Source organism: Ovis aries, chromosome 17 (genome assembly GCF_016772045.2).
Source record: "Ovis aries strain OAR_USU_Benz2616 breed Rambouillet chromosome 17, ARS-UI_Ramb_v3.0, whole genome shotgun sequence".
NCBI lineage: Eukaryota > Metazoa > Chordata > Mammalia > Artiodactyla > Bovidae > Ovis > Ovis aries.
This window is the reverse complement of record NC_056070.1, coordinates 63838554-63860505: the sequence shown is the minus strand read 5'-3', so window position 1 is coordinate 63860505 and position 21952 is coordinate 63838554. Positions and strand designations below refer to the sequence as shown.

The 21952-nt window shown below is 49.3% G+C and overlaps 2 protein-coding genes across 6 annotated transcripts in view; one reads left to right on the top strand and one right to left on the bottom strand.

Annotated features, from left to right (window-relative positions):
* Window positions 1-19499, bottom strand: part of KCTD10 (potassium channel tetramerization domain containing 10) — a 35137-nt gene extending 15638 nt beyond the window's left edge. For both annotated transcript variants that reach the window (XM_027956644.2, XM_027956645.2), the window contains exons 1-2: window positions 19459-19499; window positions 6004-6217 (exon numbers count right to left, since the gene is read on the bottom strand). In XM_027956644.2, the coding sequence (XP_027812445.1) occupies window positions 6004-6217; window positions 19459-19461 (217 nt within the window). In that variant the 5' untranslated portion in view covers window positions 19462-19499. The remainder of the gene's footprint in view (window positions 1-6003; window positions 6218-19458) is intronic.
* Window positions 19500-19841: 342 nt separating this feature from the next.
* Window positions 19842-21952, top strand: part of UBE3B (ubiquitin protein ligase E3B) — a 47490-nt gene continuing 45379 nt past the window's right edge. For 2 of the 4 annotated variants that reach the window (XM_042234708.1, XM_004017436.5), the window contains exon 1: window positions 19842-19977. The gene's annotated coding sequence lies outside the window, so the exon portion shown is untranslated. Of the gene's footprint in view, window positions 19989-21952 lie in introns of all 4 variants that reach the window. The other 2 variants (XM_042234709.1, XM_012097936.4) reach the window with 1 other exon arrangement.

The following is a 21952-nucleotide window of genomic DNA, read 5'->3' as shown; positions in this document are numbered from 1 at the left end:
CTGTGTCCTAAAAGCACGTTTCTAAGTTGCCTCAAAAATCCCTTTGTCAAGTGCATCCCAAGAGGCCTAATGCCCCACATCTGGATGAAAATAGGGTCCCAATGACCACAACCCACGGACAGTGGAAAGGCTTCTGGGGTGAAAACATCCACTCCTTTTTCAACAATACTTTTTTCAGACTCCTACACAGCAGAGCCATTTCTAAGGAAGCAGAAGGCTCGCTGTCCACAGGCTGTGACATCTGGCTCCCAAAGGTGACCCCAGGCACTCACCAGCACCACCAGAAGAAATTCCACCTGTGACCCCACACAAGGCATTTAGGGACCTGAGATACGGTGGTGACCAGACAGACCCTGCCCTCGAGTGGTTCAGCCTGACCTGGGGAGACGGCACTGGCATTTACGGGAAATGGAAACAGCTCCCAGCTGCTGACTGGAAGCGGGCATGGTGCAAAACTCTGCCTTGGGGGTGGGGGCAGGACAAGGCAAGCCCTCCCACTTATCAGCATCCTCTCCAATCTCCAATCCCGCACTGGCCTGCGATGCCCATTTCTCCTCCACTAGAAAGCCATGCTTCTCAGGATTCCTCGGCTGAAATGTACATGCTATTGGGAGGGGGAAAGCGGACTAGAGCCTGGGAAGCAGAGGAGGAGGTACCAGAGAAGGAAGTAAGACCAAGCATGTCTCAAGAGAAAATGTGAAGCCACACAGATGGGAGGGGTCCGGGCCTTCCCAACCCATGGCATCACCCCAGGAAGGAGGCCCCCCGTCTCCTGCTGCATGCTGCAGGGGAGAAAACGCCGGCGCCCAGGGCAGGTAGGAGGTTTACACAGCAGTCAGTCACACTCTGCCTCTGCTTGCTCTCAGTCTGGGAAAAGCGCCAGGTTTCCACTCCGAAGACCACTATGTCCTTCCCGAGTCCTCCTTAGACCCAGGCCCTGGATCAGCAGAGGTCAACGAAGGCCAAGAGCAGCCAAGGCACCTTTTTACATCTGGAGTGGTAAGTCGGCCCACCTGCCCCAAACCCAGCACCACCACGGGTGCACAGGTGCTCTAGCACACGAGCTGGGTGGCGCCTATCACCATCACCAGCAATGCTGACAAGGCCATTTCCACGCTTCCCCAGCAGCTACTCCTCAGTCCATGGCTCCCGGGCCTTTGGTTACAGCTTGGTCACAGGCTCTGGTTTCCTGAGCACAGTGCGACGTTTATCCCCAGTCGCAGCAAATGCAAAGCAAAGGTGGGGCCCTGGATCCGAGGAAGGATGAGGTCTTCACGGGATGGCGAGTCTTGTCATCTTGATGGTGCCCCCTGATGCTACCGCTCCTTTCTCCAGCAGAGACAGCACAGTACAGGCTTAGCGTCTGTCCAGCAGCTCAGATCCTTGAGCAAACAGGACCACTGAGTGTGTGGGCGGGGCCAATCAGAGCACAGGCCCCGCCCCCCAAAGGGAGCTCCTCCTACTCCAGCCAAGAGTGGCCAGGTGGGGATGAAGTCCAGGGCTGAGAGCCCTGATACTCCAGGAAAAGCCAAAAATGTAGATTTCCAGTGAAATCTCCTGATTTTTCAGTAAACTGAAGAGCTGATTCACTGGAAAAGATCCTGATGCTGGGAAAGACTGAGGGCAAGAGCAGAAGGCCCCAGGCAGCAGAGGATGAGGAGGTTAGATGACATCAGTGACTCAATGGAAGTGAGTTAAAGCAATCTCGGGGAAATACTGAAGGACAAGGAACCTGGTGTGCTGCAATCCCTGGGGTCTCAAAGAGTTCAGACATGACTTAGTGACTGAACAACAAAAATTGTAAACCTGTCATTAACCCACCACAGGGCAGCCAAAACAGGGACCACAGGCCACTAGCTTCTGACCTCTGTGTTACTGTGGATCAAGTGCCCCCTTCCAATGCGCTGACACGGTATCGTAAGACCGGATTACCTTCCCACCAGTTCTTGATGAGAGATGCTCACTCTCCTACATTTTCCATAGATAAAAAGAGAGGTTCAGGGACATCCCCTTGTTGGGGAGGCCGCACTAAGCCACACAGAACAAGCGAGAAACTCCTTTCATTGCACAGAACTGAGGAACCATGCAGAACCTCGGTCTTTGGAGAAATGGCAACCAGTTCCACTCAGCTGCTCCGGGAAGAAAACCTCCTCCCCTGTCTCACCGAGTGGACAACTCGGCCGCCAAGAGCGAGGGCCCCTGAAATCAATTACCCGAGTGACACTCCAGAGTCTCCATAAACCAACAGCCGGACTGTGACGCTGGGCTCCAGCTCAAGAATGCTGCCAGGAAATGCTTGTGGTGAAGGAATCATACTTTGGACAAATAAGGGAAAAAAAAAAAAAGGAGAGCCAGGCGCGCTCTCCATGAGGTTTCAATTAGCGTTTTGACTTCAAAAATATTTTTGCTGCTTTCAGAGCAGGAATCGATCCCTTTGAAATGGTCAGCTCCGGTCCCTAGCATGTAGACAAGCTACGAGAGGCCAAGCCACATCAGGATGACCTAGAGTCCCCCAGCCCCTTGGGCAAGGCTGAAAGAAGGGCGAGGGGTGCAGACCCAGAGGCTCTTGGATGGATGGGCTGAGAGACGCACCCAGCGTGGGCCTCCGCTGGAAACCCAGCTCTGCGCTTGCCTGCTGGATGAGGTAGGCATTTCACTGAACCTCTTGGCCCGGCAGTTTCCCGTTCTAAAATGGTGCCTCCCTGCGCTGGCATAAAGGTGAGAGAATGTGCCGGAGCCACAAAGCACAATGCCGGGTCTATCAGCAGCATTCAAACCAGGTCTCTGACGCTGAGCCCTGTATACAGGTCCTTGTGACTGAGACAGCGTGTTCCAGCCCCGGGAAGTGGTCTGCATGGCTTCCGGGGAACCTGGGAGAAGGCTCCACTTAGGGTCAGGGGCAGCAGACCACATACTTCCTCTCTCCTTCCCTCCCCCACCTCCTCCAGGAAGCTTTCACTGACCTCTCCTTTGCCATACTAAGGTAGGTCTTTATGGTCCCAAACTTGCCTAGGTACTTGAGTCCCTATTATAAACTCAGACTCTTGGAAGCACCCTCCTTCATGAACTGGGATCTCCAGGGCAGGGTTTCTCTGCCTCGGCACTCCTGACACTTTGGGTTTTTTTGGCTGCACTGGGCCTTCATTGCAGCACACAGGCTTTCTCTCTAGTTGTGGCCTGTGTGCTTCTCCTACTGCGGCGAGGGCTTAGCTGCCCTATGGCATGTGGGATCCTAGTTCCCTGGTCAGGAAGTTGAACCCTGTCCCCAGCACCAGAAGGCGGACTTTTAACCATCAGACCACCGAGGACGTCCCTACTGACACTTTGTGCTGTGCTCAGTCACATTTGTGTCCAACTTGGTGCAACCTTATGGACCACAGCCTTCCAGGCTCCTCTGCCCATGGGATTCTCCAGGCAAGAAAACTAGAATGGGTTGCCATGCCCTCCTCCAGGGGATCTTCCCAACCCACACGATATACAACTCAGACAGGCAGAAGAGCGTGGGGTGCAAGAGAGTCTGCCGCCCCCCCACCCTGGGTCCCCTCCCCAGAAGCCACCAGCTTCTCAGGTATCCTGTGGAGCTTTCTACCAACACAATGCACACAGTTTTGGACCTTCAGGGCCCTTGTTCCGAAACCAGCAAGCGGTCCCGCTGGCTTCGCCCACCTGTTTGTGGCACACTTCACTGTCACCGACAGCCTTCTCACCTGAAGGCCAGGATGAAGCTGTGAGACGCAGAAAGTCTACCCTGTTTTGCAGAGTTGAGGGCGTGCTCAGGCCATGGGTGGGGCTGTGCAGCGTCTCCCCAGGGGCCAACGGGATTGCTCTGCCAGCAGTGCCGGCTGGAGGACCAGACACCCAGCCTGACGTCACAGGCCTGAAAGGGCTTCAGTTCTAAGCCAGTGGGTGGGCCACAAGGCTGCCACACTCAGGCGCCCCGGCCCGAGGGCTGAGCCCACCCCAAACCACACAAAGCAGATAGTAAGAGCTAGCCAGTTCTGCCTGCAGTAGCTTCCTCGTTTCCAGCTCTGTAAGTTTTGAAAAAGCCTTTCACCTCTCTGAGATGTGTGTGTGTGTCAGCTGCTCAGTCATGTCCGACTCTTTGCAACCCCATGGACTGTGCCCACCAGGCTCCTCTGTCCATGGGATTCTCCAGGCAAGAACACTGGAGTGGGTTGCCATGCCTTTCTACAGGAGATCTTCCCGACCCAGGGATCAAATCCAGGTTCCCCGCACTGCAGACAGATTCTTTACCATCTGAGCCAACAGGGAGTGGATTTCTCACTAATCAGTAACAGCAGCAGCCACCCCCCAAAGGGTAAGGGTGAGACTTAAATGTAACAAAGCCCCCACAAGGCCATACTGTGAGCTGTTCCTAATGGCTCGAAGGGGGCTGGCGCTCCCCTGAAGTGAAAACAGCTGTGGTTTGGCATATCCAAGACCACACTCCTTCCCTGGGGGTGCTGGGCTTTCCAGGAAGCCCCAGGCAAGCACACACACGGCAGCTGTTGAGAAGCCCACGCAGGCCCGCTGCTTCCACTCCCGGGAGTCTCCCAGCGGGGGGCGGGAAAGCCCTCGGACTGCGTCTCCTCTGTGACACGGCAACAGGCCACCAAAGGCGAGGGCCCTTCAGGGAGACGAGGCTCCCACTCTGCTTCTGCAGTCACTCGGGCGCTTTTCCTGAGCCCCGCCAAGGACTGGGCAGGGCGGAAGTAAAGCCACAGCGATCCAGGGCTCTCAGATAAGGTCTGTTTCCTTCGGCAGCTGGGGCGCTATTGTCTTGATTTCCACAAACACTCCCACAATGCTGGGTGTGGCCCAGCAGAGGGGACCCTCCCCTTCCTAAGAAGCTCCGCGTTTTCTGGGTGCAGCGCAGAGGCAGCTCTGGGGCTCTGGCCTCGCAAGGTCACTGGGAGCCAGGGGAAGGGGGACTTTGGGCCCTGCAGACTGGCTTCTCTAGGACAGAGGGAGATGCGCCCACTGGTGGACAGCCCAAGGGTGCGCTCTCTTAGGATCTGAGAACACGATGTGCACACCGGGCCCAGGGCCCCCAGTGCCACCCCCGGGGTCAAAACTCGCCCCTCTCCCAGGCACTACCATCCCCAGAGATGCAGGGTGTCAGCACAGATGCCAGCCTCAGAAACAGGGAAGGTAAGGTCAAGCCAGGCTGTGGCCTGGTCTCAAGGAAGCTCAGGCCAAGCAACGAAAGATGGGGCCATCTTTCAACCACATGCCACCTTCCCCCATAAACCCGGTCAGAGAAGGATGCTCTTTCAGGGCTCTGAGCATTCCCGGTGGGCTGGAAGTAGGACCACTGTAAGCAATTCTTCATCTTGTATTAACAGGACTTTCCATGAAAACAAAAAAACCCACACTGAACGCACATATACTCAGCACTTCCGATGGACCAACAGCCCCAGGGAGGAGGTGTCACCGCGCCCATTTAGCAGATGGGGAAATGAGATGTCAACAGATTAAACAACTTGAGGAGGGCCACCAGACACGAGAACGGGGAGCTGCGACCCCAGTTCAGGTCTGTGAGTCCTCGACAGGTCCCAGCCTGTGAGGACAAGGGTCCCGAGCAGACGCTCCTGCCTCGGTCACACCTGAGTCTCACTCTGAGATCACAGGATCATCATGGAGAGAATGGGAAGGGAGCCAACCAGGGGAGCCAGTCCAGTGTCCACTGCACAAAGCTGAGGCAGAGGAAGTGACATTCTCAAAGTCACAACGCAAGCCAAGTGGAGACTATGGCCCCACTCACTTCCCCCAGGGGCCACCTCCGTCATCTTCAGGTCTCAGCTTAGGTGTCACCTCCGCAGGGAAGCCCTCCCTGACCACACCCCGGATAGATGTGGTCTCCATTACTAACACTCAAGGCTCCCTCCACGTCTGGTAACACCGAGCACAACAGGAAACCTGAGCCGGTTTTATGTTGCTCTTCTGAGCTGGAAGGAAGCCCTCGACAAGAAGCACAGCCCCGGCCCAGGACGCTGGGCTTACCTTCACTGTCGGTGAGCACCTCCATGCGCCCGCTGAACATGGCCTTCAGCATGGTGTCCTGCTTGGTCAGCGTCTGCATGGTGGTGTAGTACAGAGCTCCGCCCACGTTCAGCTTCACGTACTTGGAGCTGGGGCTTGTGCCCTTGAAGGAAGTGGTGCGGGTCGCAGCCGCTGGCACCGCTGAGCTCACCACACTTTCTCCTGACATCTCTTCCTGCCCGGGGACAAGACGCAGGGTCAGCAGGGTCAGGGCACCGGGCCTGATTTCCTTTCCTCAACCAGTGGGCTGTGGCTGGCCTCCGATGAGTCCTGCTTAGTCCTAGTGTGTCCTGCACTGAGATCAAAGTTCACGCCTGGTCTTCACAGCTCAGGAAGAGTTCAGAGGAAAACCTGGATTTCTGGCTTCTCTTAAAATCAGAGGCCAGGCCTTCCCTGGTGGCTCCGGGGTAAAGAATCTGCCTGCCAAGGCAGGAGACGCAGGTTTGATCCCTGAGCCAGGAGGACCCCACAAGCCATGGAGCAACTAAGCCTGGGAGCAGCAATGACTGAGCCTGCAAGCCTAGAGCCTGTGCTCTGCAAAGAGAAGCCACCACAGTGAGAAGGCTGCACACCGCACTAGAGAGCAGGCCCTGCTTGCCACAGCTAGAGAAAAGCGCGCAGAGCAAGAGAGACCCAGCATAACAACAACAACAATCAGAGACCAGCTAGGCCAGCAGGGGAATGCGTGGTGTGAGCTGGGGTGCTGGCTGCCCCGTGGGCAGGCGTTGCAACCCCCAACTGGCCCTGAACTCCACACAGACAGCTGGGCTCACACACCGGCTTCACCCGTTGGGCCTGCAGATCTGAGTTTACCACCGAGTCCTGCATTACCAGGAGTTCCTTTGTGCCTACTGCTGATATGACTAAAGGGACACCCTGGCTGTACCCTAAAGCGGCTAAGAGCCCTACTCTCTGTCCCCTTGTCACCACTTACCACGCAACAGCTGAAAGCAACACTTTTCAGCTGAATTACCCATGAAACAAGCTTGGAAGAAACTGAGTGTGATCTCAACTACCATTCCCCTCCCGGGAAAAAGTCTTTCCCAGGACTCAGTGAAAGACATAAAGATGCGGTGAAGCCACTTACTGCAAAATTAGAAGCTTCCTGCACTAGCGTCACCCCAGACAGCAACATCCACCGAGTCCCTCCCAGAGCCCTGCTGGCGACCGTATGCATCTCAGGTCGTAGAAGCGGATGCCGCTTCTGACCGAAGCAGACGGATGACGGGAGACTGGAACCTGGCGCGCGTGTACGCCCAACTGTTTATAAAATATAATTTCATTTGTACTGAACTACAGTTGGTTTACAACGTTGTGCCACTCTCTGTGGCACAGCACTGACTCAGTTATACATATACACACATTTTTAATATTCTTTTCATTGCGGTTTCCTGTGCGCTAGTTAGACCATGCTGCTTATCTAGCCTCTATCTAAGTCAAGTGGGCCTTATGAAGCATCGCTACAAACAGAGCTCATGGAGGTGAAGGAATGCCAGCTGAGCTATTTCAAATCCTAAAAGAAGATATTGTGAAAGTGCTGCACTCAATATGCCAGCAAATTTGGAGAAGTCAGCAGGGGCCACGGGACTGGAAAAGGCCAGTTTTCATTCCTACCCCAAAGAAAGGCAATGCCAAAGAATGTTCAAACTACCTCACAATTGCACTCATCTCACATGCTAGCAAAGTAATGCTCAAAATTCTCCAAGCCAGGCTTCAACAGTATGTGAACCAGGAACTTCCAGATGTTCAAGCTGTATTTAGAAAAGGCAGAGGAACCAGAGATCAAATTGCCAACATCTGCTGGCAGGAGTTCAGAAAAACATCTACTTTCACTTCACTGATGACGCTAAAAACTGTGACTGTGTGGATCACAACAAACTGGGGAAAATTCTTGAAGAGATGGGAATACCAGAACACTTTACCTGCCGCCTGAGAAATCTGTATGCAGGTCAAGAAGCTCCAGTTAGAACCAGACACCGACAACAAACTGGTTCCCAATCAGGAAAGGAGTATCTCAAGGCTGTATACTGTCACCCTGCTTATTTAACTTATATGCAGAGTACATCATGAGAAATGCTGGGCTAGATGAAGCACAGGATGGATTCAAGATTGCCAGAAGAAATATCAATGACCTCAGATATGCAGATGACACCACCCTTATGGAAGAAAATGAAGCCTCTTGATGAAAGTGAAAGAGGGCAAAAAAGCTGGCTTAAAACTCAACATTCAAAAAATGAAGATAGTGGCATCCAGTCCCATCAGTTGGGGAAACAATGGAAACCGTGACAGCCTTTATTTTTGGGGCTCCAAAATCACTGCAGATGGTGACTGCAGCCATGAAATTATGAGATGCTTGCTCCTTGGAAACAAAAGCTATGACAAACCTAGACAGCATATTAAAAAGCAGAGACATTACTTTGCTGACAAAGGTCTACAGAGTCAAAGCCATGGTTTTTCCAGTAATCACGTATGAATGTGAGAGTTGGACCATAAAGAAAGCTGAATGCCGAAGAATTGATGCTTTTGAACTGTGGTGCTGGAAAAGACTCTTGAGAGTCCCTTGGACTGCAAGGAGATCAAACCAGTCCATCCTACAGGAAATCAGTCCTGAACATTCATTGGAAGGACTGATGCTGAAACTCCAATACTTTGGCCACCTGATGCGAAGAGCTGACTCACTGGAAAAGACCCTGATGCTGCGAAAGATTAAAGAAGGAGTAGAGGATGACAGAGGATGAGATGGTTGGATGGCATCACTGACTCGATGGACATGAGTCTGAGCAAACTCCGGGAGTTGGTGATGGACAGGGAAGCCTGGCATGCTGCAGTCCATGGGGTCGCAAAGAGTCGGACACAACTGAACGACTGAACTGATGTAATAGCTTACATCAGCTAATCCCAAACTTCCAGTAGAAAACTTTCTTGGATAGGTAAAATTCTACAGCTGGAGAAGTGTCCAAGAGTGGCTAAGTCTTTACTGAACCTGGGGATCGGTGCTGAGAAGGCAGCCAGCCCCTGATGGCCAGCAGCTACCTGGCCTGCACGCAGAGGCTCTGGGCTGCCTGCAGCCCATCACCACCAGACAAGGCCACTTGGTGGCCAACGGATCAAGATCCAAGCAAGGCCTCTCCGTGATTATGTCTGAACACGGACAAAAACACTGTCCCCCAAAAATGACCAGTAGGAGCCACGGCTGCTTCTTCCTCAATTAGAGCCCGAGCTCCATTCTTCCCACCTTGAAGGGAGGAATTACAGAGACCCAATCACAGAATTGGCCCTATTTCCTGACAGCATTCTATACAAAGTGAAGCCTCACTTCCCTGATGTCTCCCCAAAATCAACCACCGCCAGCCAGAATCTCCTGAGCCACCTCATACTTCTCCCTCAAAGTATCAAGGAAACAAACTCAACTTTGACTGCAAACATGCTCCTGCTTTTGGCTGGAAGGCGTAAAACTATACTCTGATAACTGCAAAAGGATTTTTAAAAAATATTCTTTATTCCTTTGTCAGCCTTCCCCCATGAACATGTATTACGTTGATAACTGATAAAAAACAAACAAAAAAAAAAGTGTCTTTTTTCTGCTGCAACACCTGGCATGTGGGATCTCTAACCAGGGATCGAACACATGTCCCTGCAGAGGAAATGTGGATGCTTAACCACTGGACCACCAGGCAAGTCCCACAAATGTTAATTTTTAAAGGGGCTAAGGGATAACTGATGGCAACCTGCTATCCACTGGTGATAGCAGAGGCAATGACCGATCTGCACGACCTCTGTCCCCTCAAGAGTGGCCTGGGGAACTGGTGTCAGGGCCTGTAGCGGGACACAGATGAAGGACGGCCTCCTGAAGAGAAAAGTGTTTTCTCAAGAAACTGTTCCTGCTCCATCACGCAAAAACGGCACAAGCAGTTAAGGTTTGAATAGTGCAGGCTGAGCTCACCTGGGGTCTCTGTGGCCTGATGCCAAACGCAAAAGACAGAGGCCAAGAGGAAGCAGGGCCCTCACCTCCCAGCTTCCTTCTGAAACCAGTCCCCTGATTTCAGTTGAAATTCGAGCCCTGGTTAGAGATCCCACATGCCAGGTGTTGCAGCAGAAAAAAAGACACTTTTGTTTATTTATCAGTTATCAACATAATACATGTTCATTGTGGGAAGGCTGAAAAAGAAAGGAATAAAGAATATTTTTAAAAAAATCTTTTGCAGTATCAGAGTCTAGTTTTATGCCCTCCAGCCAAAACCAGTTGGTGACACTAACAGTTATCACCAACCACTTTCCCCAGAAAGACACATCATCCATGGGATGACAGAAACAGCTTACGTGAATAAGGAATTTTGGAAAACTCTGAAGACCTGGAGCCAGGGGTTAGAAAGCTTATAGTTCAAGATGGTGGAGAAGGACTTGCCCTCATCTCCTCCTGCAAGAGCACCAAAACTGCAACTAGGTGTCGAACAACCATCAACAGGAGGAACTAGAACTCACCAAAGTGAGATACCCGGCAAACAAGCCTCAGCAAGACGGCAGGAAGGGTGCAATCACGAAAAAGTCAAATCCTACACCCGCCAGGGGGGTGACCCACAGACTGGAGAACAGTAATACCAAAGAAGTTCTTGCACTGCTGTGAAGGTTCTGAACCCCAAGTCAGGCTTCTCAGCCTGGGGACCCAACAAAGGGACTGGGAATCCTCAGGGAATCTGACCTTGAAGGCCAGCAGCATTTGAGGATAGGACTCCCACAGGACTGGGGGAAACAGACTCCAGTCTTGAAGGGCACAAATGAAATCTTGCCCACACCAAGACCCAGAGGAGAGGAGAGGAGCAGTGACCCCACAGGAGACTGAACCAGAACTCCCTGCTAGTGTTGGAGGGCCTCCTGTGGAGCACGGGTCAGCAGGGCCTCACCACAGGGACGGGGGCACTGGCAGCATGAACCCTCTTGGAGTTCATCCCTAACTCTACCACAGAGCCCAGGGCTGGGTCGTCTCAGGCCAAATAACTACCAGGAAGGGAGTGCAACCCACCTATCAGCAGACAGTTGGGTTAAAGCTTTACTGAGCAAGGCCCTGCCCACCGGAGCAAGACTCAGTTTTTCCCATCTCCATCTCTCCCACCAGAAGCTTATACAAGCCGCAGCCTCCTCTGTCAGAGGGTGGACAGAAGAAGCAAGAAGAACCACAGTCCCACAGCAAATAAAACAAAAACCACATTAATCAGCATGAAAAAGCAGAAAGTTATGTCCCAGATGAAGGGACAAGATAAAACCCCAGAAAAATAACTAAGTGGAAATAGGCAATTTTCCAGAAAAAGAATTAAGAATAATGATAGTGAAGATGATTCAGGATCTCAGAAAAAGAATGCAGGCAAAGAATGAGAAGATGCAAGAAATGTTTAACAAAGACCTAGAAGAACAAAAGAACAAAGATGAATAATACAGTGGAAGGAATCAATGGTGGCAAAACTGAGGCAGATAAACACATAAATGACGTGGAGGACAGAATGGTGGAAATCACAGCCACAGAACAGAATACAGAAAAAAGAAAAGAAATGAAGACCACCTAAGAGACCTCTGGGACAACATTAAACGCACCAACATTTGAATTATAGGAGTCCCAGAAGGAGGAGAGAGAGAGAAACGACCTGAGAAAATATTTGAAGCGATAAGAGCTGAAAACTTCCCAAACATGGGAAAGGACACAGTCAACCAAGTTCAGGAACTGTAGAGAATCCTAAGAAGGATAAACCAAGGAGGAACACACGGAGACACATAGTAATCAAACTGACAAAAAGACACAGATAAAATACTAAAAGCAACAAGATAAAAACTACAAATAACATAGGAGGGAACTCCCTTCAGGCTATCAGCTGACTTCTCAACAGAAACTCTACAAACCAGAAGAGAATGGCATGATATACTTAAAGTGATGAAAGGGAAGAAACTACTACCATGAATACTCCACCCAGCAAGACTTTCCTATGAACAAAGCTAGTGGAGGTGATAGAATTCCAGTTGAGCTGTTTCAAATTCTGAAAGATGATGCTGTGAAAGTGCTGCACTCAATATGCCAGCAAATTTGGAAAACTCAGCAGTGGCCACTCGACTGGAAAAGGTCAGTTTTCATTCCAACCCCAAAGAAAGGCAATGCCAAAGAATGCTCAAACTACCGCACAACTGCACTCATCTCACATGCTAGTAAAGTAATGCTCAACATTCTCCAAGCCAGACTTCAGCAATACGTGAACCGTGAGCTCCCTGATGTTCAAGCTGGTTTTAGAAAAGGCAGAGGAACCAGAGATCAAATTGCCAACATCCGCTGGATCATGGAAAAAGCAAGAGAGTTCCAGAAAAACATCTATTTCTGCTTGATTGACTATGCCAAAGCCTTTGACTGTGTGGATCACAATAAACTGTGGAAAATTCTGAAAGAGATGGGAATACCAGACCACCTGACCTGCCTCTTGAGAAATCTGTATGCAGGTCAGGAAGCAACAGTTAGAACTGGACATGGAACAACAGACTGGTTCCAAATAGGAAAAGGAGTACGTCAAGGCTGTATATTGTCACCCTGCTTATTTAACTTATATGCAGAGTACATCATGAGAGATGCTGGGCTGGAAGAAACACAAGCTGGAGTCAGGATTGCCGGGAGAAATATCAATAACCTCAGATATGCAGATGACACCACCCTTATGGCAGAAAGTAAAGAGGAGCTAAAAAGCCTCTTGATGAAAAGTGAAAGAGGAGAGGGAAAAAGTTGGCTTAAAGCTCAACATTCAGAGAACGAAGATCATGGCATCTGGTCCCATCACTTCATGGGAAATAGATGGGGAAACAGAAACAGTGCCAGACTTTATTTTTTGGGGCCCCGAAATCACTGTAGATGGTGACTGCAGCCATGAAATTAAAAGACGCTTACTCCTTGGAAGAAAAGTTCTGACCAACCTAGATAGCATATTCAAAAGCAGAGACATTACTTTGCCGACTAAGGTCCACCTAGTCAAGGCTATGGTTTTTCCTGTGGTCATGTATGGATGTGAGAGTTGGACTGTGAAGAAGGCTGAGCGCTGAAGAATTGATGCTTTTGAACTGTGGTGTTGGAGAGAGTCCCTTGGACTGCAAGGAGATCCAACCAGTCCATTCTGAAGGAGATCAACCCTGGGATTTCTTTGGAAAAAATGATGCTAAAGCTGAAGCTCCAGTACTTTGGCCACCTCATGCGAAGAGTTGACTCATTGGAAAAGACTCTGATGCTGGGAGAGATTGGGCGCAGGAGGAGAAGGGGACGACCCAGGATGAGATGGCTAGATGGCATCACGGACTCGACGGACGTGAGTCTGAGTGAACTCCGGGAGATGGTGATGAACAGGGAGGCCTGGCGTGCTGCGATTCAAGGGGTCGCGAAGAGTCGGACACGACTGAGCGACTGAACTGAACTGAACCCATCTTTACAACAAATGCTAAAGGAACTTCTCTAGGCAGGAAACAAGAGAAGGAAAATACCTATCTACAGAAAATAAACCCAAAACAATTAAGAAAACAGTAATAGGATCACACATATTGATAATTACCTTATATGTAAATGGATTAAATACACCAACCAAAAGACACAGACTGGCTGAGGAGATGAAAATATGTGAATACATGCACTTTCACTTATCACATCACTCTGCTTGATCCTTCAAACTGTATGTAATTATTTTATATTGTGAGGTTAAACACATTCCCCTGTGGCCTGCAACTGTAATGACCTTTTATTTCTTTTGTCTGGCTACTGACTGTGAAAACCGATAAGTATTTTTCATTATTGTGATTATGTAACTATTACTCACTTAATAGCACTGTATCATGATTGGTCAACAGTAAAATAATAAGAGTTTTACATCACCAAAATTATCATTTAATAGAAAAACCTGCACTTTTTAAAATCCAGATGCATATCAGAATTATCTTGGAATTTTTTGAAAAATACTAAAGGCCAGATATTGCTTTTTTTTTTTTTTTCTGCCAGAGCTCAATATGTTTCTAATCAGCAGCCATGTTTAAAAACTGGACTATATAAGGATCTTTTACTTTTATCTAGTTTGTTTCACTTTTTCTATTTCATATTCAGCGCTCCCATTTAACTTAGTTTGTTTTCCAATTCGTCCATCTTTTTTTGATGTTCTTTCTCAAGCCTTTATCAACAGTAGTAAAGCTCTTGTATACATACATAAAAATAATATGCATAACGTATATTTTAGAAAACATGAATTTTTGCCTAACTAAAAAATTTATGACATTTTGATTCCACTTGTTTGACTTATCCTGAATAGAATGTTAAATTTCTAATTAAAAAAAAAAAAGATATGCAACAAGCAACAAAGGTTTACTGTATAGCACAGGCAACTATGGTCAATATCTTATAATAACCTATATAGGAAAATTGCAAAAATAATATGTGTATAAGTATAACTCAATCACGTTTCTGTGTACCTGAAACATTGTAAGTCAACTACACTTCAATAAAATACAAATATTCGAGGAAAAAAGCTTGTATTTATGGTTTTCGGGGGGGTTTGGGTGGGACAGGAGTTCACTAAGGAAATCTGCCCCAAAATGGAAATATTTTTTTAAGCACCCTTGTCAGATCAAAATTTACACAAAAATATGTTTTCAGGAGATGATGTAGCATTTTGAAAGGTACCTAACATGAAACAGGTAAATAAAAGTCATAACGGATAACTTTGTGTACTGTACTTGTTTTGCTTTCCAATACCTTTTTAAAGACAATGTACATATGATAAATGTTTTTTGTCTATTTTGGTCGCGTGGGGTCTTCGCTGAGGCGCACAGGCTCTCGAGTTGTGGCATGGAGGCTTCAGAGCCGGAGGGCTCGGTAGTTGCGGCACGGCCTCAGTTGCCTTCAGGCATGTGGGCTCTTCCTGGACCAGGGATCGAACCTGTGTTCCCTACACTGCGAAGCAGGTTCTTAACCACTGGACCATCAGGGAAGTCCCAATAAAGTGTATTTTAAGTGCAGAGTTGGATGAGTTTTGATCAATGGATGCATCTATGTGTATGTTAGCTGCTCAGTCAGGTCTGACTCTTTGCAACCCCAAGGACTATAGCCCACCAGGCTCCTCTCTTTATGTGATTTCCCAGGCAAGAATACTGGAGCGGGTGGGCATTCCCTTCTCCAGGGCATCTTCCCGACCCAGGGATGGAAGCCCGGTCTCCCTCACTGCAGTTAAGATTCTTCACTGTTTGAGTCACGAGGAAAGCCCATATATGTAGCCCCTACTCAAGACAGAGAACACTTGCATCACTCCAGAGAGCCCCTTTCCCGAAGATGCCACTGTTCTACTGTGTATCATCACAAACAACCATTTAAAATTCAACCAGGGACTTCCCTGGTGGCCCAGTGGCTGAGACTTCATGCTTCCAATACAGGGGGCCCAGGTTCAATCCCTGGTCAGGGAACTAGATCCTGCATGCTGCAATTAAGGCCTGGCGTAGCCAAATAAATATTTAAACAAATAAAATCTGAACAGTGCTGGAAGACAGCTATCATTATTTCCCTTCTGTGAATCTGGACACCTTGAGCCCACATTCAGTCGCTTCCTGAAGTGCATGACGACAGAGGCGGCCGATGACAAAGCGAGAGAAGAACGTGGGCAAGCCCTGCCTGGCCTCGAGCCCACGGTTTTATCAATGGTCACACTTGGTACATACAGAGCTAGGACACGGAAATTGAGAAAGGGGACCTCACCTCAGTCATCTTCAGAAAAGCTCCAAAGTAAAGACAGGAAGCCATGGCTGAGGGCTTGGGTTTGCAAACCAGACCTGAGTGTAAGCCCCTGGCCCTGCAACTGACCAGCTGTGGGAGCCTGAAGGAGCCATTCGAGTCTGTGCTTAGCCACTTGGTCCTGTCCGACTCTTCTCCACCCTCAGGCTATACCCCGCCAGGCTTCTATATCCGTGGGAATTTTCAGGCAAGAATACTGGAGTGGGTTGTCATTTCCTCCTCCAGGGGCTCTTTCTGACCCAGGGATCGCACCTGCTTCTCTTGGGTCTCCTGCATGGCAGGCAGATTCTTTACCTGCTGAGCCATCAAGGAAGCCCGTGTGGAACCTAGTCTGGTCTAGCAAGCGGGACAGCAGCCAAGTCTCCCTCCCAGGACCGTGGTGACAGAAGCCCCAGAGGGTGCTGGGCCCGGCCCCTGGCTCAGAGCAACAGGAAGCACCCAAACCATGATCACCTGAGGATGTGCTCCCAGTCTCAGATTCTCTTCTCTTTGGAAACCATTTCCAGCTCTACTGACATCTGACTGAATTACTAAGAGGATGAAGGTGGAAAATATCTTGGTCTAGCTTGAGAATTCCAAATGGACAAAGCAAGCCTCGCACCTTTTTGGAGCCCACTTCAATACTAGGAGAGGACCTCGGGAAACACGGTTCTGGCTGTTGTCTGTCCCTAAGCCCGAGTCACATGGAGCGGGGACGCTAAGCTGTAGACAAGGAGGCTCTCACAGCCAAACCTCTCTTCGGAGGACTCCCCGGCCATCCTTGCTGAGACCCTGGTTAGTTTCAAAGGCTGGAGATCATTATCAGTGAGGTTGGGGAGGTGAGGTGGGAGAGAGCAAAACCGGCTACAAGAAACACAGGTAATCAATACTCGACATACTGGTTACCAATTTTATTCAATCAAAAGTTTACTCTAATTATATCAGTAAGTAGCTTTCTTTCCCCCACCTCCTCTGAGCACTCTCAATGGTGGCTCTGCACTTACCAAAAAAAAAAAAAAAATACTGATGCCTAGGCTCGACCTGTCTGGGGATATGGCCGGGAAATAGAAATTTAAAATTCCAACTCCCTGGGTGATTCTAGTGTGCAGCCAAGATTGCACCCGCAGTTCTAAAAGATCTGTGTCACCCCCGGGTCAAACAGGCTACATTTAACTTCCTAGTCTTGCAGAAGCTGCCCCTCCTCTGGCTCCATGGGCCCTATGAATTCTGGACCACACATAAAAACAAGCCAAATCAGAAACAAAAGCAGGCCTCTGCTTCACAGCTTCAGGCCACACACAGAGAGGAAGTAACTGTACACTAGCTTAAAAAAAATAAAAATCAGCCGTAAGGGAAAGCCCTTGACTTGAAAAGAGATCCAGGCAAGTAAGTACAATAGGAAAAAGATACTGAATCCCTCAACCTCTAAAGTGTTCTCTACACCTCTCCGCAGAACTGTCTTCCTTGTCGTGTGTTGGAGGAGACGTATGTGTGGAAGGTTTGAACAAGAGTTTAGCAAACCTGGACTGCAGTTCCGTGTGACGTTTAGACACACCAAGTCTGTTTCCTAACTTTTTTTTTTTAATCTATGTGTTCCACCTGGGAGGATCTGATAAGGGTATTTATTGATTTATTTGGCTGAGACGGGTCTTAGCTGTGATACATAGGATCTTCTACCTTCATTGTGGCATACAGGATCTCTAGTTGCTGCATATGGGATCTAGTTCCTGAGACCAGGGATCAAACCCAGGCCTCATGCATTGGGAGCACGGAGTCTTAGCCAATGGATCACCAGGGAAGTCTCTCAGTTTCCTTACTCATAACATGAAGTTAAAACCAAAATCTTCAGAATAATCCTCAAGGAATAAATGTTAAAAAAAAAAAAAAAAAAGAGAGAGAGAGAGAGTGTGTCCTTTCTCTTCTGCTCCCCAAGCTATCCTTAAGACCAGAGGGTCCTAGCCCGGGCAGTACTGGAAGTACCTGGGTGCTCTTAGATGTGCTGAGTTGGCTTCAGCCCAAAACAATTAATCAAATTGTGGAAAGGTGTGGAAACTCAGAAACTAGTGTTTAAAAAGCTCTTCAGGTGATTCTAATGTGCAGCCACAAAGCTCAGGTGTTCTTTAACTAGATCTAAGGGTTCATTGCCTTGAGGCTAATTATAAAACTTCCCAACTCTGGGCACTTCTGCAATTCAGAAAGTCTGTTCCATTTCAAATCAACTAAATTCAACCAGTCACAAAACTGTAGCATTATTTGGTATCGAAAACCTACAGGATAGCCACTGCTACTTCCAAGTGTTTTGTCAAATTACTTGCTCTTCCAGTGTTGTCCAGACCATTGTCCTATTTCTTTCAACAGTCTAGTGAGAAAAATGTCATCATTAATCCCATTTTCAAAGGGAAAATGAAAGTATCAGAACTATTAGGGTCCTCTGACTCCCACTCTCATGCACTTCTCATAACAGCCCAAATCAAGAAATCATGACTTTAATCATTTGCAGGGCTTGCTGGGCCTTACCCCCAGATTAACTCAGTAGTCTGGTAGGGTTTGAAAACCTGGCCATTTCTAACAAGTTCCCAGGTGATGCTGCGGGTCTGGGGACCACAGTTTGAGAACCACTGCTTCAATGCTGCCTTTCCCTTAGGGTGGAACTTACTTGGCACAGAAATGGAGTAGTTCAAAGTCAAATACAGGTAGAGAGTCATTTCTTCTTCCATATTGGCCTTGGGACTGGTGTTCCCTAAGACTGCACTTTTCAGGGAAGAGACTCCGGACAAAAAACTAAAAAAAAAGGGTCTGGGCTGAACTTTGGTCATTCCCACTCAGGGACAAAGCCAAACAGCAAAGCCCTGAAGGATTCCAAGCACAGAGAAACATTCCCACAGACAGGCGATAAGACGGTGAGACATCCCGAGCTCCTTAGGTGTGGCCGCCCCAGTCTCGACGGAAGTTGACTAGATAGGTACCCGGGCACCAGTTAAGGTGCTGAACTGCGTGGCCAAAGTACCCTGATCTCAGGCCCCTGGCATCCCTCCGCGGAGTTCCCAGCATCTAATACACGCCCGCCCACAGGCTCCTTCTCATTTCTTTTCTCCACACCACTGGCCTGAATACTCAGACGCACCTCGCCCACTTCCCCGAAACCCAGTGACTTTAGCACAACTTCCAAAAACCCCAAACGCCCCGCTCCAAGCAATCTCACTTCGATCTCTCGTCGCCTACACATCCACTTTCACAATCCTTCCTATTTTCCTCATTTTCCACCCCCAAAGTCCATTTTCAATGACATCTCTTTGTTCTCTTCGCAATCACCAATTCTCATTTCTAACCAGCACTGGTGGTCCGGCTCACCACTACCACTCAACCCCCACAACTTACTCAAGCACATATCTACTCCCCAAGCCCATATACCCTTTCCCGCGTCCCCAAGAGCCAGGGACAAGCCCCCATCCCACAACAGAGGCACAATTCTCCGCCCAGAGCCCTTCCCCCACGCCCAACCTCGCCCCCCATCCAACCTCCCAACCTCCTCTCCCCTATCGCGACAGTCCCTCGTCGGAACCCTTCCTCTCGGTCCCTGCCCTCTCTATTCTGTCTCTGACCGGCTCTCTCAAGCCGCTCTGCAGCCCCTAGTTGGCGGGCAACGCCCTCCTTACCATGAAAAGCCGGAGGAAGCCGGAGTCTCCAAACCCGGACTGAAAGAGACAGGAAACACCCAGCTCCCGTGAGCCGCGGGCGGAGGCGGGGCCGGGGCGGGGACGTCCGCTGTCTGCACCTCACTTCCGCCCCGCAGAGGACACCTTGCTAAAGGGTCCGTCATACTAATACTAGATAGAGACCGCTTTTCTTCCAAGCTCCCTAGCTAGAATGGGTTGCGTCTCTTCTCGGCTGGGTCAGGCGTTTATCCCTCTCCTGAATGCTCCGCTTTTCCAGCTCCCATAAATGACAACAAGATGCAGGGAGGTTTTCCCATCCGGACGAAGAAGCTCTTCGGAACTGTCGTTTACGGAACTGGTTGTTGTTTTCCGACGGAACTCTCAGAGTGAACACCCCGGGGCAAGATGGCGGTCGGACCTCGGCCGCTGCCCTGGGTCTGGCAGAGTTCGGGGGTATCGGGTTGAAGCGGTGGTAACTGCGGCCCCGATCCCGAGCGCCGGGGCCTCGAGCGGATAAAGGTCTACGGCCTGTGGGTAGCGAGTGGGAACAGGGTTGTGGGTTGTCCGGGTGGTGGGATCGGGGTCTGGGAGGGAGTTAGCCCTAGGGCCGGGTCCCTGCTTCGCCTGGTCGGGGTTGCAGGTGCTGGGGGCTGGCTTTTGGGCTCCAGGGGACGTTTCTCCGTGGCCTTTTTATTTCCGGAGCTACCGAGATAAAAAGAGGCAATAGGCCATTATAAACAGACTAGTGCTGGATGAAAAAAATTTGTTATTGTGGTTGTTGATGCCGAGGACAGACGCCGGGCCTCAGAAGTCATCCGAACCGGAGTTCCAACCGATTCCCTATAACCTTGAGTGAATTCCTTCCCTTCTCTGTGCCTCAGTTTCCAACTCTGTAAAATGGAGTAACTAGGTCCTGTCAAATGGAGGAGCTCGTGTAACTCAAGTTTTAGTACGATGCCTGACGGCTCTCAATAAAAACAGCTGCAGTTATTGATAACAGTAAAGAAAAACCTGGTAGTAATCTGACTCTATGTTGGCCCCACGGGCAGTCTTGCCTTCTCAACTTTGCCTTCTGTGAATGGGGGCGTCCATGGGTCTTCTCTGTTTCACTTAAACTAAGTAATTGTTTTGGAGTTAGAGATGAGTTCAAAATCAGGAGCCTTGTGAACTCTGACAAGTCATGTCCCTCTCTGAATATCGTTTTCTCTGTGGGAAGGTGGTAGCATGCACCTGTATAGGCTGCAGCCTTCAATAAATGATAGCTGTTATCATTAATCTAAGTCCTGTTGCTTATTCTTAAGAAAATTAGGCTATTGAGACCTGATAGAGCTGTTGAAAAGTCAGAGGTGATTAAATATCTGTACAGTCTTTGACCCATGGTCCATGCTTAACCAATGGTGATGGTCATTCAGCCTGGCTGCCCAGCTGTTCCCACCATGAGTGGAGAATTCTTTGGGGCTCAGACAGCAGGTGGTATTTATGGTGCTTCACCTTTAGATGACACTCTATGGTCTGTCAGGCTCTTTCATAGTTCTCCATGAAGTTGACCTCATCCAGAAAAGACTGAATCTCTTATGGAACTGTAGAAGTAGGGTCCTAACTATTAAAATCTTGGCTCTGTCCCTTACTAGTGGTCTAACCTGGGCTACGTGTGTGTGTCAGTTGCTCAGTGGTGTCTGACTCTTTGTGACCCCATAGACTGTAGCCCACCAGACTCCTCTGTCCATGGAATTCTCCAGGCAAGAATACTGGAATGGATAGCCATTTCCTTCTCAGGGGACCTTTCTGACCCAGGGATCGAATCTGGGTCTCCTGTGTTGCAGGCAGATTCTTTACCATCTGAGCTCCAGGAAAATCCCAAATGTCAGTTAACAGAAAAGGAAATTGAGGGAGTACAGAGGATAAGGGACTTGGCCAAATGAGAAAGAATCAGAACTGAAAAAAACCAAAGGCGGCTTTGACCCAGGGCTTTCTCTGCTATACACAGCTTTTCCTTTCATCCTCCAGGGCATTTAGCAGAGTAAGTACCTCACAAATACTTCTGATGTGTTTTTATTTGATTGATGAACTGTAATCGACATTATGCAGCTAGAAGAAGTGAAGAAGAAAGGATTCGAAAAACTGCAAAATATAAGCCATTACGTGGTGTAAACAGAAACCAGCATATAGCATTGCCAAGGGGTTGGTGAGCGCAAGAAAGAGCCCCTGGGAGAAGTGAAGTTTTGAGATAGCCTTATAGGTGCTTAGTCACAGTTTGCATGCAACCTCCCGTTCTTCTGTCGGGGAAAAGCTCTCTCTTCTTCTCCCTCCCCATCTTTCCCTTGCCCCCCAAGAGAGGCTGTCTCCATGTTAAGGAAAGAGGATACCATTGTGCTCATGGCTTGGGCAGGTTTGTTTGCAGCTCTGAGGCTTGAAGCTGTCCCCCAGTCTAAACAGGGCCCAAGCCCAAGGCTTCATAGCCCAGGTGACAGGACTGGTGATAGAAAAAACTCTT